The 17,088-nt window shown below is 39.1% G+C and overlaps 1 protein-coding gene across 39 annotated transcripts in view; it reads right to left on the bottom strand.

Annotated features, from left to right (window-relative positions):
* The window catches only part of ANK2 (ankyrin 2), a 486,040-nt gene that overhangs the window by 121,641 nt on the left and 347,311 nt on the right, over window positions 1–17,088 (bottom strand). For 30 of the 39 annotated variants that reach the window (XM_083174515.1, XM_083174496.1, XM_083174502.1 and 27 more), the window contains 6 exons: window positions 16,103–16,201; window positions 12,037–12,135; window positions 7,345–7,443; window positions 5,286–5,483; window positions 2,822–2,920; window positions 2,538–2,636 (listed from right to left, as the gene is read on the bottom strand). In XM_083174515.1, coding sequence (XP_083030641.1) covers window positions 2,538–2,636; window positions 2,822–2,920; window positions 5,286–5,483; window positions 7,345–7,443; window positions 12,037–12,135; window positions 16,103–16,201 — 693 coding nt within the window. The remainder of the gene's footprint in view (window positions 1–2,537; window positions 2,637–2,821; window positions 2,921–5,285; window positions 5,484–7,344; window positions 7,444–12,036; window positions 12,136–16,102; window positions 16,202–17,088) is intronic. The other 9 variants (XM_083174528.1, XM_083174512.1, XM_083174530.1 and 6 more) reach the window with 2 other exon arrangements.

The raw sequence follows: 17,088 nt of genomic DNA on the forward strand, positions 1-17,088 counted from the left end.
ATAGGCGCCTTGGTGTTACACTGGAACAAATTCTTAGACAGGTATAGGGACTAATGGGAAAATAATCCGTACCAAGGCCATACTATTGATTACACTTATACTATTATACTAACAGTAGTAGAATAAATGTAGGCAATGAGAGGAAGTGTTACCTCATTTATTGAACCACCCACATATATCTCCTCTCTCTACTGGGTAATATATAACGTCAGTATAAAATGCACTTGATAATATAAACGATATACACTAAGTGGCAATACATTTCATGTGTCACTTTAGAGTCTAAAGAAAGCCTTGTGGTAAGAGGGGAGTTCAGTTACTACTGTAGCCCCATGAGTGGTCATGCGTTCCTATGTTGTCACTGGCTATTGTAGGTAGTTAAAAGCTTTCCCCAGGCTTTGACATTTAAAGTAAACAGTCCAACATTGTGAACCATATTTTTACAACGGTAAATATAAAGTGCAGAGGATTCAGGGATGATACATTTCCTTCATGGTGTACACTATGGATGCGGTTGGTGAGACTGTAACCTCAGAACTTCAATAATTATATTCTATAAATCACAAAATATTTCTCATTGCCACCAATTCTGATTGCTGACCAGTATAGAGAAAAAAAACGACATGAATTCTAATTGAAGTTGTCAGCTTGATAAGCAAAAAAAAATTCCTAGAGATGATTATCCCCTTGATGAGCCACGAGTAATGTCTGTATAGAAATGATTTCTCTTTATATTTGTAAATATAAATACTTTCCTTGATTCAGGAAAAAAAATTAATAAGACTAAAATAAAACTCCTTAAAGGTAAAAAAAAAAAAAAGCACCACCAATAAGAACACTTCCTATTGGCGGTGCTTTTTTCTACCTTTAAGGAGTTTTATTTTAGTCTTATTACTTTTTTTTTCCTGAATCAAGGAAAGTATATATTATATGCAATGACGAAGAGGCTGGATCAGACTTACCTCTTACAAAATGTCAGAACATTTCAGATTTCACGTCAACAAAACTGCAAGTAGGTTAACTTAGAAAATGTTTGCTAAACTGTGCTCTGAGGACATAACAGAGGTGACAACTAGGGCTTCCAGCCTGGAGACTGGCTTCATCTTTATACATTCAAAAAAAGTTATGTTTTATCAATTTAGCAAGTACTGCTTGGAGGGAAGAACACAGTTTGCTATTTGTGAATATATTGGGAACTGTATGCTTCCATACATATACAATTTTGTTATGAAGATCATACTGACAGCTTATTGCGAGCCCTGAAACAGCTATCAACCCAGATACATCCGAAGCCAATCTGGACAAGTGGAAAATCATGTCAGCCAATGAGCAAAATCTACCAGTATGTACAAACACCAGCCAATAGGATTTGTACCAGGGAAATCCAGTTCAATGCCCAGTAATAAAATCAATCTTATCTGGTTACGAATATTGGGGGTTATTCAGTAAGTAGCTTAAAGCAAAATCTTTCTCTAATGAGCAAAACCATGTGCGCTGCAGGTGGGGTAAATGTAACGTGCAGACAAAGTTAGATTTGGGTGAGCTATTTCATTTCTGTGCATAGTAAATACTGTCTGCTTTATGTTTATACTGCAATTTAGATTTGAGTTTGAACACATCCCACCTATATCTAAATCTCTCTGCAAATGTTACATCTGCCTCACCTGCAGTGCACATGGTTTTTCCAATTAGAGAAAGATTTTGCTTTGAGAACCATACTGAATAACCCCCATAGTTCTCATAATCGTTGCAAAGCTACTAGATCTACTGCATCTGGGCAGCTGAGTGAGTAAGCCTTGGTGGCCGTACACCGACTTCTGCTTTTCTAAATTATTCATAATGAGGGGGCTCCCAAAGTTTGTACAGAGATGAAGTAGAGAGGCTTAAAGTACACACAGTACCAACCAATCTGCATCTAATCAGCTTCTGTCATTTTATTGCATACACTGCCTATAAAATGACAGAAGCTGATTGGTTGATTATTTCTCTACACTTACCTCTCTCCAACCTTTGATAAATCTCCCCATGAGTTTTTAAGCTGCAGATAAAGTAATCCTTTCAGATAAATGCCTCTCCAGTAAGACACAGTTTCAATGGATTATTGAAAGCGCACAAGACAGAAACATGATATTTGCACACATGAGTACACTCAACTCTTAGCCAACCAATGAGTAACATAGAAATGCTTAGACATCTAGATAAAAGTAAGTTGGTTACATGAGCTGGTCCACATTGGTATTTGTTTTTACCCTATAGTAATTTGCTTGCGCTCTGATGTGTGACCCCTTAGAGTTAAGTCACACAATTGGGAAAGGCCTGTTTAGTGGCTATATCTGGACACAGACAGACAGATCAGATGAACGCTGTAAGTGAATTTTCTGCATGGCAAAATACACCCAATGACGTGCACATCAACAGGTTAGACTGTTTATCTCACATAGAAAAGCCTAGTTGGTGAAATGATACAGTAATTCTCAAGCAGCCTATAATATATACATGAACTCTGGTTATTTTGTTTATTTTTAAGACATACTCACAATGTTAGTGACATCTGGAGAGGCTCCATTCTGCAGCAGAAGGAGGACTATGTTCAAGTGGCCCATGAATGCAGCCACATGTATTGGAGTGAGACCAGACTGTGAAATAAACCAACAGGCATTTTACTCCCCTGCACAAGACCGAGGGGGCTTCTAGAAGTACAGCTAAGCAGGTGTGTGAGAGAATAGGGAGAGATGACAGTGAATAGGAGAGACACAGAAACAGGACAGGAGAAAGCAGGAAATGGTTTGATGATTCTGGAAGTTATGAAAACCTGTTCTACCTCAGTTATAGCCTGGATTGAAGCCCCATATTTCACTAGCAGCTCCATAACTTTGATACGGTTTTTCTTGCAGGCAATGTGCAATGGAGTAAAACCATTCTGTTCAGAGAAACAACTTGTTAGCAACTCATGCACACCCTGCAAATCATGCATGTCTCACAAGGAGTGGAATATACAGTACAAGAATGTATGCTGGCTTTAGGGAGGTATTCTCATAGTGTACAATGATGATCTGCTACTACCAGCAGGTGGCCACTGCTAGAAAGAACACACACATGTTTCAGAAGGCCAAATACACCATTGGTATCATCTTGTGGAGTCCCTTACTTCCCAGTTATGGTAGATCACATTATTGTAATCTCCAATCAGCACCCAATAGGCCACAGTTTGCTGGTCATCCTTTAGTAGCCCAGGAGTTTGCATTTTAAAATTCTCTTAATGTGACAGAACGATACAAGTTCCCATTTACCAGCTACCATAGCCTCCAATGCTCGCTCTATCAGGTAGGTGACCACTGCCAATAAACTATCACCTGTGAGGTGCAAAGTGAACTAATCTATTGGAGCAGGCAGCTCATGCAATGTTCACATGTTTATATTCATACAAGCTTGCAGCAAACATTGTAAGTATTGTTAAATCATTATGGTGACATTTTGTGTACATTAAATACAATTCAGTGCAATATAATTCCATATTTTATATTTTGTGGTAACTTTTCGTACCTTATTGGTTAAACTATAAAAAACAATCAATTTGTGCCAAACTGTGCTGCTTATTTCCAGAATTTCTGTTCATTTTCCGTTTGTGATGTCATTTTAAATCTGCATAATCTTATTGTAATTTACGACTGTACATAGGGCCTAATGCATGTTTGTATGCAAATGCAATTGCGATTTTCTATGCAATGGGACTACTAATATTCGAGAAGATGTGTTCCTGGAATAAAAAAAGAGGTGCCCACAGTACCATCGCAAGTTGAATCGCAATTGTGTACACATTCGCGACTTACATGCCAAAATGTGGAACATCTGAGATAAGGGTTGGTCTATGGCTGAACGTGACACAGTAGTAGCAACCTAGATTTCATGTTTTGTGCACAAGCTTGCGGCTGTCAGTGCACGACCCGTAAATGGCCAGGACAGTCCTGCATTTCCCCAACCACCCTGAAATGGTCACTTCCCATCAATCACTTTTTCATGAAATCCTCATTGTGAGCAGGATCACAGCAGCAAATCCACACATGCACATTGTGACTGTCGCACGTGCACAGTCTGCAATGCAGTCTGCTGATAATGGCTCTATTGCATGAGAATTGGTCATGTGTACAAACATGATTTAGGCCCAATGTAATAATCTCATGGCACAATAAAAAATAACCCCAGCAGTCTAAATATTCAATACATACATTTTATAATGGTATGGTAGCTTATATAATGTACAGTATGATAAAGACAGTGTTTTGGCATCTCTGGTATCTAGGTGCACCAGTCTTATCTTGTCCTTCATAGCTGACCTCTTCCCACCCCCCTGCATAAAACTTGACCATCTCTCATCCTAACCTGTTTATGCCCACTTCTTTCCCTTCTACAGTATGTCACCCCAGTCTGTCTAACCTTCCCCTTTAGAATGTAAGCTCTCACGAGCAGGGCCCTCTCTCCTTATGTGCCTTTCTTACAATATATAAACCTCTGCCACCCTGATGATTGCTTCAGTGTCCTGTCCTCTGTTGCAACTATCCATATTAACCATGTACTTGTCATAAACTGTCTTGTACTGTAATTCGGTATGTGTTTTTGCCCATAACTATGCTCTGTAAAGCGCTGCGGAATTTGTGTGCCCTATATAAAAACCTGTTAATAAATAAATAAATTAGCCACTTCATGGCAACATCCTAGGAAGATGTAAGAAGAGCGCAATGTGTGGTCCTAACATGGCGCAGAAATGTAGTTTGTCTACTACAGTGCGTAAATACTGAATAAAAACCCAGCTAACTTGTGTTTAGGGAAAGAATAGAAATAAAATGGGAGAGCAAAGAAGTAAAATTCCAGTGTCGAATGGTGTCAACCAGCTGAGAAAACATCCATAGACTATGAAGTCTGCCTTCCAAATCCAATTCAAAATCCTTAAGGGAATAATAATAATAATAATAATAATAATAATAATAATACATAGTAATAATACTATACATTACATTTACCCAATATTTTATGAACTTACATACAGCCACAAATCCCATCACTTATTCCAAACAGTGTCAAGACCGTTGTAATTGTGGTAATCTAAAAACAGCATATCACATACAGTACACAGCTTTCCGCTAACTACTATGTTTAATGTACTTTTGCAGTTATTTGAAATGATGAAAAGCAACATTGTTTTATTCTAAATGACAAAATGTGCTACTACTGACATATGAAAGCAATTGAATATTTTCTCTAGAGTAGAAATACTAAGGTAACATTACCAGGGCACGGGCATTAGGGTTTGCCCTCTTGTCAAGGAGAAGTTTGGTTACTCGGTAGTGCCCACAATGTGCTGCAACATGCAAGGCTGTCAGATAATCCAGGGTGACATCATCCACAGGGGCCTTGTGCTGCAGTAGGTGTTTGACACAGTCCACGTGATCCCCTTGAGCAGCCATGTGAAGTGGGGACAGTCCATTCTACACCAAAACAAAAGAAAACCACGACATTAGCCAATTTATCAATCACACAATTCAAAACCATTGTTTCCTTTAATGCAGGAAACACCATAAATCATTTGAAAACGTAAACATTTTTTTCACTATGTTCCTGATAAATAAGGTAAGAACTCTTAAGGTGGCCATACATCAGAAAGACATTGCACCAAATCATACAATCTCAATGGACATCCTGTGCACAATCATACAATGCCGGCCTCGGGAGATTGGAGGAATGGTCCTTTGATCTGATGTGATGCACGTCAGATCAGTTGGGATTGGGAGCAGATTGCATGTGCTTTTTAAGCACATGCAATTTGTCTTTAGATGGCTCATACAACCAGAGTCATGCGACACTCCCTCCCTGACTAGCAGAGAAGAGAGGTGCAGTTTCTGGGCGGCCCGTGGCAGTGAAGATGCTGGGAGCCGCAGAAGTTTCCTGTGGCAGATGTGCGGGCGACTGAAAAGAGCGATGGACGTCCTTTTGCACAAATATGTTACTACTCTGAAAACAGTTTTCAGAGGATTGCTGCATTCGGGCTATTTAATAATGGCAAAACACAGCAGATGTGAGCAGAACCACCAAGGACAGCCGGGGAGTTGAAGGGAAATTGGACACAATCATGACCGGTCTTTCTAATGTACAGTATGGCAAAATATCGGCCATCGGTATTCGGATAGACTCCCCTCATGCAAATTTAACTTTGTTTAAGTGGAATCTGCATTGTTGAAATCGGCTGCTGGATTGATAAATCCGAGGCAGTTATCGATGATCCACAGAGTTTCAGATTGTCGGAATCTATTCTAATAGTCAGAAAACCAGACCTGACATTAAACAGGACGAATGTCAATTTGACCTATTCTTTTTCAGAAATGTCAGATATTTCCACCTGGCTTAAATATTGGCCGGGATTGAATACCTCCCTAAAGGGTACATTTACAAAGATGGGAGTTCTCCTGAGGTTGGGATGTTGCCCATAACAACCAATCAGATTATATATATTATCTTCTAAAATGTGATAAATAAATAAGTAGAATCTGAATGGTTGCTATGGGCAACATCCCATCTTCAAGAGAACTCACATTTTAGTAAATTTACTCCTATGTCTCCTTCTAAAGCAGAACCCATATATATATATATATATATATATATATATATATATATATATATATAGAATATATGCAAAAGAAAATGGAGAGGGAGCGCAGTAATGAGCATTAAGTAAAAACAGATTTTACTAAAAGTGTAGGCTCACATACACAGTAGTAAACAGCAAACAGCTTGCCAACAACAGTCCACCAACGTGCACAGCAAACAGGAATGACCGGGACCAGTGTCGTTTTACCACCAAGACTACGAGTGCCGCCATTCATTTCTCTTTCGCTATATATATATATATATATATATATATATATATATATATATATATATATATATATGCGCGGTCCGGCACACCAAACGATGTGTGTTGCTTGCTCTGGTGCCCTCACAATAAGGTAAATGTAGATACAAAAAGCCTGCAGACAATTCTTGCTTGGCAACGTTTCAGTTTTATTTGAAAACTTGAAAAAAGTTTTCAAATAAAACTGAAACGTTGCCAAGCAAGAATTGTCTGCAGGCTTTTTGTACCCGAGTGCCTCACCTGCTTCTATCTATCTATCTATCTATCTATCTATCTATCTATCTATCTATCTATACACACATACATACATACATACATATGTGTGTGTGTATGTGTGATACACACACACACAAGCAATATTCAGTCTGCAGGTTTTAGTGCAGCTTTTGTATTACAGTCTTCAGTTTGCTTAATGGAAGTATAAAGATGAGTATATATGCCTTTGTCCTTGCAAGTAGTGGCGCTCCTCTTTCTAGAAGCAGCTCCACAGCCGGGTCGTGTCCACTCCGTGCTGCACAGTGTAGTGGTGTAAGTCCATCCTGAAACAGAGATAAAGATGAAACAGGACACCATAAGCAAATTGTACACTCATTTAGGTAAACAATTAATGCATGAATAAAAGCAAGGCACAACTAATACTTCTCTTTAGCGTATAGATATGGTATTTCCATTGCACCATCACCCTGACAACATTGAATGTGAAAATAACTTTTGAAAACTTGAGGCAAATGGTACTTGTGAGTTATCCGGGCTGCCGATTTCTAAATCGGGTCGGATCGGGCACATCGCATCGCATCGCATGCGACCATCGGATGCGATGCGATGCGATGACCCGATTTTTCCATAGGAATCAATATTAAAATGGACTGAGTCCATTTTAACATGGAATTCAATGGGAAAAAGGGGTCCTTTTCATACCCCTACTATCCAAGTGGGCATGAAGTTGGATATAAACCTGTGGCGAGCGTAGCGAGCCACCGAGCCCGAAGCGTGGCGAGCGTAGCGAGCCCCGCGAGGGGACACAGAATACCGTCCCCTCGCGGGGCTCGCTTCGCTCGCCACGCTTCGGGCTCGGTGGCTCGCTACGCTCGCCACAGGTTTATATCCAACTCCATGCCCACTTGGATAGTAGGGGTATGAAAAGGACCCCTTTTTCCCATTGAATTCCATGTTAAAATGGACTCAGTCCATTTTAACATTGATTCCTATGGAAAAATCGGGTCATCGCATCCGATGATCGCATGCGATGCGATGCGATGCGATATCGCATCGCATCGCATCTGATTGTATGCCTTAACTTAAGGCATACAATCAAAAAATCGGCAGCCCAGATAACTCACAAGTACCAGGCAAATTATATTTTGTCCAATAACTGTGTAAACAATTGTGTAAACTGAGCACCAGGGCCGTAACTAGATGTGTACCAGAGGTGCCTTGCCCACACCGCATTTGCACTGTGAACGCACCATCTGGCAGCACCACCCGCAGGGCCTCCCATCGCTGGTCACCACTGTCTTCTCTGCCTCCAACCCCCCTGCAGGGTTGGATGGTCAGTACATTTTTGGTTTATTTGTTTGTCGATTTATAAAACCGACCTTTAGTAATTATCTGATTTTCAGTGCTTATAGCTTTGAGAACATTTTTTTTACATGTTTTACAGGTCGATTTGATCTTTTGGAAATTTGCAAAATTCACAACAAAAACAGTATAATGGGGCTAATTCAGCAAGGACCCCTGCTATTGTGCGAAAATCGATAATTGTTGAGCACAAACTGCACAAAGGCTCAAACTGACGTTGCATCCCAAAATTATGGGACCACAGTCTAAATGACAGGGTAGCAATGGCATCCATTGGCCTGCCTTCATTTTTACGATGCAATTACAATTATTTTGTCCTGTGCTTGACGGCCCCAGAGTTTTTAGCAAAACTACATCTGAAGCTGAACTAGACCCCCTATACGCATTTGCAGAATTCTATAATGTTTAGAATTCCTATTAATATAATTTTGGAAAAATATAATATATGTAATAATTTTTCTCACTTTTAACTTTTGTGGTGGGAACTATGGGCCTTATTCAGCTTTATGTGCTAATTACTGAAAATCGTTAATCTTTGAATCTTTGTAATCTGCGCATGCATGTGTGCGCGAGCACTTAATCTGCAGTCGCAAAATTACAATAGGCAGATTTTTGAACAACATTATGACTTTGAGATGTCATAGAACTTTCAGTTATCAGCTGTATTTGCTGGATTAACTTTGTACAATTTAAGGCATACTGTTCATGCCAACTTGATTAGGAATGGGCATCGACCATCAACGATGCAAAATCATTGATGGTTTATGGCCGATGTTGAATACTCTTGCCATCGATGGGGGAGAATCAGATGGTTTTCCTACATTGATGGCACAGCAAAACCGATGCTTTGCTTCTTCTTCTTTTTTTTTTTAAGTGCCGGGACACAGAGCATAGCTCCGCCCATGACACTCAGGAAGCCCCACCCACATGTTTTGATTGGCCCACAGGCCAGTCACTGAAACATAATAGAGGACCATCCATATATAAAACTACATCCATATATAAAACTATTGATGGTCACCCATTAAATAGTTTTACACTATCGATGGTCAGTTGCACTTTTGACATCGATGGCAAAGGCACCGATGGCCATCCCTAAACTTGACTCCCTGAAATATTAGCAGTCTCCCTGACTCTTTGAAGTGACTAGACATATAGTATACCCCTTTATGAATCTTTAATTCCTTAGAGTGAAGGATCAGAAATACATGTATTGAAATGGGATCACCAGTGTCTTATCCCAGCATTCTATATAAGGTACTATGAGGTAGATGTATGAAGCAGTGATAAGATTGGAGAAGTGAGCCAGTGAAGAAGTTGCCCATGGCATTCAATCAGCATTGAAGTTATAATTTGCATACTATAAAGTTATAGTACAAGAACCTGGCGCTGGTTTTATATATATAGAGAGAGAGAGAGAGACCTCACACAATTTTTCTCCTGCATTTTTGTAGGACTGGTTATGCTTAGGAAGCCCTATGCAATTTTTGTTCACTTTTAACACTTCCTTTTACTTTTTAACACAGAAGCACTTCATGATTAATGTTCATCAGTGTTTGGCTTCTGGCAAACTACAGTAGCTAGCCAAACATGAATCAGGAGCTCTTCGATGGCAGGAGACTCTTATCCAAGGTGTTAAGTAGATTGCTAAATATGAATGAATTCGGTATATATTGGCACATCCAAAAAATTTAATAAATACTGTAGGTGCTTTAGTACATTTCAGTTCCGTTTCTTTGAGCAAGAATATACCTTTTAGTGCTCTTTAATGGCTGCAATGTGCACATGGCTTCTCCTCCAAAATGACTATCCAAGTGCTTGCTTTTTAACACATTTGTCTAGACACATCTGGAGGGAAGTGGGTACTCTAGACACCATTTGAACGTGCACTAAGCGCACTCTTCCAATTGTAATGAAAAGTGAAAACATTTCTAAAGTGACAGCATTTCAAATGACTTAAATAATTTACCACATAATGAAGATATAAATCTGTTCAAGAATTAATTATAAATGAATAAGTTGAATCCGGTCTGTTGAAAATAAGAAATCTTTAAATAATTTATTATTTGGATGTGCTTTCATTTTAATCGTTTCAGAAAATACCTAAAATATATTTTATTTAAATTGGAAATAATATTTAATAAACAGTATATTTTAATAACATAATTAAGTATGCTACTATGTATTTTGCTAAAGAAATGTCATTGAGAGATTAAAGTATATGGACAGTAACTACCCCTAATTTAAAAAAAAACTGAAACTGTTTACCTTGATTCCTTTTGCAGCTTTCTTGAAAAGAAAATGTAATGTATTCCCTCATAATTAACTGCAACAAGTAACCCCCAGAGATCTTTGTGGCTAAAATAATTCTGATTTACAGAACATGAAATGATAATAACTGAAGCAAATTTTATACCATAGTTGCTGACTTAGTGGAGCCCCTCTCTGGATGCCACTTACAGGGTGGGAGGTACAACAGACTCCATTGCTAGGTCAGGTGATAATTATTTTTGGTATCAGGATTCTTTTATTTTTCAACCAACTTGGCATGAGGGGGGAGGTGTCAGTTGGCAGCATACTGTGCTGCGGGAGGTGGCGGTGGAGGATGATTTGCGACAGTTTTGTCAGTCTGGAAGCATTGTTGTCTGGCATGACATCAACGGGGATAAGGTTGCAGCAACGTTATTGTGAGAACAGCCATTGATGTGCCTAGGTAGATGGCCTGCTCCCTAAATCCACCCGTTCACAGGTAAGTGGAGCACAGTGTGAGGTTTGGAAGGTAGAATGAGAGCATAGTGTGGGGTGGGATGGGGAAGGGGAAATAATGATGAGTATATGGGGAAGGGGGGGGGGATTAGAATAATATTATTACAACTACTGTAATTGCAATATTACTGTGCTCCCTCACCATTATAACATCCACTAAACACCTCTCCCTGAAGGCTAGGCAATGGTACAGACCCAACTGCTTAGCGGATAACTCCAGGAAATGGGTTTGCAACTATATAACCTGGATCTTGGGCACCTTAACCTCCGGGTCCATAGCAACAGTAACCCCTGCATTCACCAAAGCTATGCCTGTGTTTCCAACTACAGTAACGAAGGAGCCTAATAACAACTGGGACTTCTTTAAGTGGAGGTTTTAGTCATGTTTTATTAATATGCAGTAATGGTAGCTGTTATAATGTTCTGGTACAAAATGAAATACAATCTAGAACAATGCAAAATGACTATGAGCAATAACTGCTTGTCATTTCCAAGTAAATATACTGTAAGTAGTGCAGTATAAGCAGATAAATAAAATGGTCTGGTTTATTGACTTGCATCATATAAATCCCTTTCAGAGGACGTATAAAACAAATTAAAAAAAGAATAGAAACCAATCCAACACAATCACTGAACACACGCCTTGAAACAGGTGACAGAACTGCTCAAAACTCCACGTTGAATGGATAATCCTTGAATGGATAATTTGTTGTTCTTAAAAGATTGTTTAGAGAAAAATAATAATACTTAAGTCAATAAATTACTAAATACTTTGAAATGTATCTTACCCTGGTTTTGGCATCAATTTGGCCTCCACGGTCTAGCAATAACTTCACCATATTTGTATTTCCTCTTTTGGATGCCACGTGCAAGGGGGTAATCCCATTCTGCATTGCGAGAGAAATAAAAGTTTCAACTAAACATATTGTAATACAATGATACACACTTATTTTAAAATGGCATGATTATGTATAGAAAACCTGGCAGATATCATAAAGAAATATTTTATTAGTGAAGGGATATACTGTAGAACAGATGTGGGTGATTGCCAACATAGGGGTACTTGTATTAAATAGGCACATAACGTGCCGGTATGACTCTTCCCGCTTGACCTCTTTACCGAGGTGAAGCAGGAAGCAATAGCACAGTGATGTAATAACATCTCAGCTGCTGGTGAGGGAGAACCTCCCCTTTTGGCAATGCCTATCATTGCTTGCAGCCTAGTGTTGAAGCGGGGTCTCTCCACTTTGCTGGCACCAGTTCACATGTGCAGGATCTCACTGCTATTGCTGTCAATAGGGACACAACACCTGCATTTGTCAAAATAGATAGCGCTGACCATTCATATATCGCCCCCACTTAATGGTATGATATCTTGCAGATAGCAGCGCTGATAACTACAGGGGAACATAGTGCTCCTGTCACTGAGTCTGCTTCTCCACCTTCATACAGGTGGAGAAGGTAACATAGAAGGTGCTGAAAACCGCTTCTCCTCATAATGACGTTTAATATGTTTTCCCTATAAAAACAGGGCATAGTACTACATAAAGATGCCATGTGTCACATGTTAAAAGTGTTTAAAATGTATTACCATAAATATTAGACCTTTACCCTACATACAGGGACAGATACGATTAGCCACAAAAATGCATATTGCCAGTAGGCAGATACAGCCCGCACCTCCGAAGGCTGTTAGCAGAATCTTCCTTTTGCAGTTCACACACACACACACACACACAAGTCGCCAGTTTCTGTTCCATTGGATTCTGTGCATAACTGAATCCACTCCACAGTGTTAATACCAGGACCAAACAGCAAATTTCACCTAGTTGTCAGAGTTGAACTGTTGCTCCTTAAAGTGCTCTTTCATCTTTGGGATGAGGTGAAAGTTGCAGAGCGCAAAGTCAGGGCTGTAAGACCGGTGTGGCAGAATCTCCTTGAGCTGCAGGCGCTGCAACCCTCTTCCCAAAGATGAAAGAGAACCTTAAGGGTCAACACTTCAACTCTGACAATGAAATGAAAGCTGGCGTTCAGTCCTGGTGTCGACAACAACCACCAGCTTTCTTCACCAACGGGTTTGCCCGACTCGTCAAGCATTGGCGCAAATGCGTGGAAAGGGATGGGGACTACATTGAAAAGTGAATAGTGCATAACATAGAGGATAAACTGAGTTATGTACAAAAGAAGTGTTCAATGTGTTCACAAATAAAAAACTCTCTTCTTCATTTTATCATCTCATTACTCCATGGTTCTACCACACCAAATTAAAAGGTAAATATGATTCTGATACTGTGCATGACTATAATTCCAGAAATTAGTTTTACCCTAAATTTATCTGCAATAAAATAAAATCTCGTCTTACTGACATGCAGTAACAGGCTTTCCTACCATTCATTTGTACGTTTCTTTTGTATATACTTTATTTTATTTGGAATTTTAGAACATTTCTATCATTACAGCTACCATTATAGGCTGAATATTAAATTACATCATAAAGGCATGTCTGAGCTCATTATAGTTTAAGAAATTGCTGCAGGGAATTTTCCTGCTCTGTCAGATCTTCTCCCGTGTTCTCCAGACTATTTTTCTGGGAATCTTTGAACACTGAACATTGTAAAATGATCAGTGCACTGGGCACATTCATGTCCCATATGGGTGTAACAGTACAAATAATGTATATCGTGTTCTTCGGATGCCAGTCTAGCCTCTCTCCAAACTAATAAGTATTAATCCTTCCTTTAACATGAGAGCTGCTAAGGGACTAGAGCAAATTGACTGTACTTACAGAGCCATTGATGCAGTCACTGGAGATGCCTGTAACTAATAGTAAGCATGCTGGATTTGTATAACCAATAGTAAGCATGCTAGATTTGTGCAATGGCTTAACTACAAATTTTGCACCCGCCTGGCAAAAAAAAACTTTCTAGCACCCCCCATAGTACCTGCTCATTGCCAGAGGTTTTGCTTGTTGTCAGGGGATCTCCCACCCCACCCAATGCTATGGGTCTCCGGTCCCAGCAGGGGCCTGCGATTCACACATACTCGCACATACTGTTTAAAATCTCCCTCACAAACGTAATATGGAAGCAAGACCATGCTAGCAACATGAATTCTATTTTATATAGAAAGTGACATTTGTTCCATAATGTCCCATTCAATATACTGAACTAGAATGTAGTTGTATTGCCTTAATGCTATGCCTTCAAATGTAATCTTACAATGTCCATGAGGTGTTTATCGGCTTTGACATTGTGGACTGTGGGTTTTATTGATAAAACAGAAGACATGTTCTTGTCGATATTAAGTCTTGAACACTTCTACATATCGTATCGTGTGGGTATAATACATTCCTCCATTTGTCTCCATCCACTTTATCTCTCTCCAAGGCTTAGTACATAGGCCTCTTAGGTGAAGACAAGCCTTCTAGAGAAGCCAAGTTGAGGTATTGCCCATAGTAACCCATCATATGCCAGCACATTTTATTCATCTGATTGGCTGCTATGAGCAACAGCTCCATTTGTAGTCTAACTATTCTGTCTTGAATTCTGTAGTTAATAATATTGAGAACATATAAAATTGCCCAAATCCATCAACCCGCCTTGCATCTGAAACCCAACCCAAAAGTTTAAATCCTCTAACTAAAGACTAGTGCTAGGTAGCATCCACTAATAAGATACCCACATATCTAAAAAATCATGTTAGGGGGCCTAGGCCCAATACACCAATTGGCTGATGGTCTAGCTCAGCGGTTCTCAAACTGTGGGTCCTGACCCCAAAGTGGGTCCCGACCTTCTCACCATGGGGTTGTGACTCCATGTTACTGACCATCAGGCTGATGACTTTTCTAATCTCCGTCAGTGATTCAAGGAGACTGGAACATCTGTTGAGTCGTCTGTTATTTTAGACTCCTCCCATCATTTAGTGCTTCCACAATGCTGCCATGTATGTGCTGTCTGCTGACTACACATGTGACATGATGACCTTCTGTAGTAACTTGATGGGGTCCTGTAATTTTTTTTATTTTATGATGGGGGTCCCAGTCAAAATAGTTTGAGGACTCCTGGTCTAGCTAATCTACTGGACGACAAGCATTGCGATTATCAATGGAGTCAGTATTACCCATAAATGCAAACAGCATTTACTTTCAGAAATGAACATAAGTGCCTAAAGAATTGTCCAGGTTATTACAGCTATTAAAATCTTGCTACAACTTGTAACTTTAGTACTGGTACCTTTTTCCATAGATATATAAACATTGATAATAGGTATACAGACATCTTATGGAAATCCCACAAATGATTTATATTCTGCACTAATCGTCAGGTTCTGCAATTCATTTTAGTTTAAATAATGAAATCAAAAGCATAGAAGGTAAGATCTCACGAGCAGGGCCCTCTCTCCTCAAGTGCTTTTCTTGGAATATATATATTTCTGCCACCCTAATAATTACTGTCCCCTGCAACATCTGTATGTATTTACCATGTACTTGTCCTAAATTGCCTTGTACTTTAATACTTTACTTTGTTGTATTTTTGCTCATTTATGTATTGGCGCTGTGGAACCCTTGTGGTAAACAATAATAATAATAATAATAATAATAATAATAATAATAACAACTTTGCAGATCTAACCTATTGGCAGGGTTGTTTTGGGATTGTTACAGCATGAGATTGTGATGATTTGAGCTTTTCAGTTCTGTGGTTTACAGCATGCTACATTCCCAGAAGTCTTTCATATGAACTAATATTTCGTTTTTAGATTACTTACAATTCTTCATTGTACTTTTACAATTCATCTAATAATATAAGAAACATACTGTAACTTGCTTCCAACTATTAAAACAAGGATTCTTACTCTTGCTGTAAAATCCACTGCGGCTCCTCTGTTGAGTAAAAGTGTGGCGACATTTACATTTCCATAGTGTGCAGCAATGTGTAACGGTGTGAAGCCACTCTGCAAAATTAAAGAAAATAATAATACTAAAAATAATAATAAAAAAACAACACACACATATATATATATATATATATATATATATATATATATATATATATACACACATATACATATACATACATGCTGTAACGAAGCAACTTGGAATGCAACAAAGAATATAATGACTTTGATGTCTTCAGGGAGTAAGTAAAATAAGACAATTGTGTTAGGCAGCAATCAGTCACATTTACTCGAGGAAAACTTACAGAGAGCGGGTAGAAGATCTTTTTCCGAAAATAAGCAAAAGACTAAGCTAAGAAAAGTTAGGCAAAGGGAAAGCAGCCTCATAATGTATTCAGGGACTGTCTGGCAAGGGTATAAGCACTTATTACTGGTTTATGAGCAGCAAAGACATGCATATGTCAGTGAACCTATCACAAATAGATTGAAAACAAAATCTTTATAAACTTTCAAAGAGTAAAGCATTTGTGGGGGATAAACTTTGGTGCAACGCGTGGGTGCGATGGGATGCGCACTCCTGCACACATCCCATTGCACAGCACATAAAGTATGTGCTGCCCGCACTTTTTAAACTAGATTGCATCGCATCTAGTTCAAAACACATGGTGCTTTAGCAGATCACATACATTTTGAACTAGATGCAATGCCATCTAGTATAAAACACTGGGGGAAATTTATTAAGATGGGAGTTGAATTTCACATGGGATGTTGCTATGGGTAACCAATCAGAAACTACTTCTCATTTGTTTAGCACCTTCTAAAAGATAATAGATAGAATGTGATTGGTTGCCCATAGCAAGATCCCATGTGAAAAACAACTTGCATCTTAGTAAATCTCACCCACTGTGCGCATCGCACCGTGTATGGGCACCTTGAGATGCTTT

Source organism: Crinia signifera, chromosome 1 (assembly GCF_055691185.1).
Source record: "Crinia signifera chromosome 1, ASM5569118v1, whole genome shotgun sequence".
Classification (NCBI taxonomy): Eukaryota; Metazoa; Chordata; class Amphibia; order Anura; family Myobatrachidae; genus Crinia; species Crinia signifera.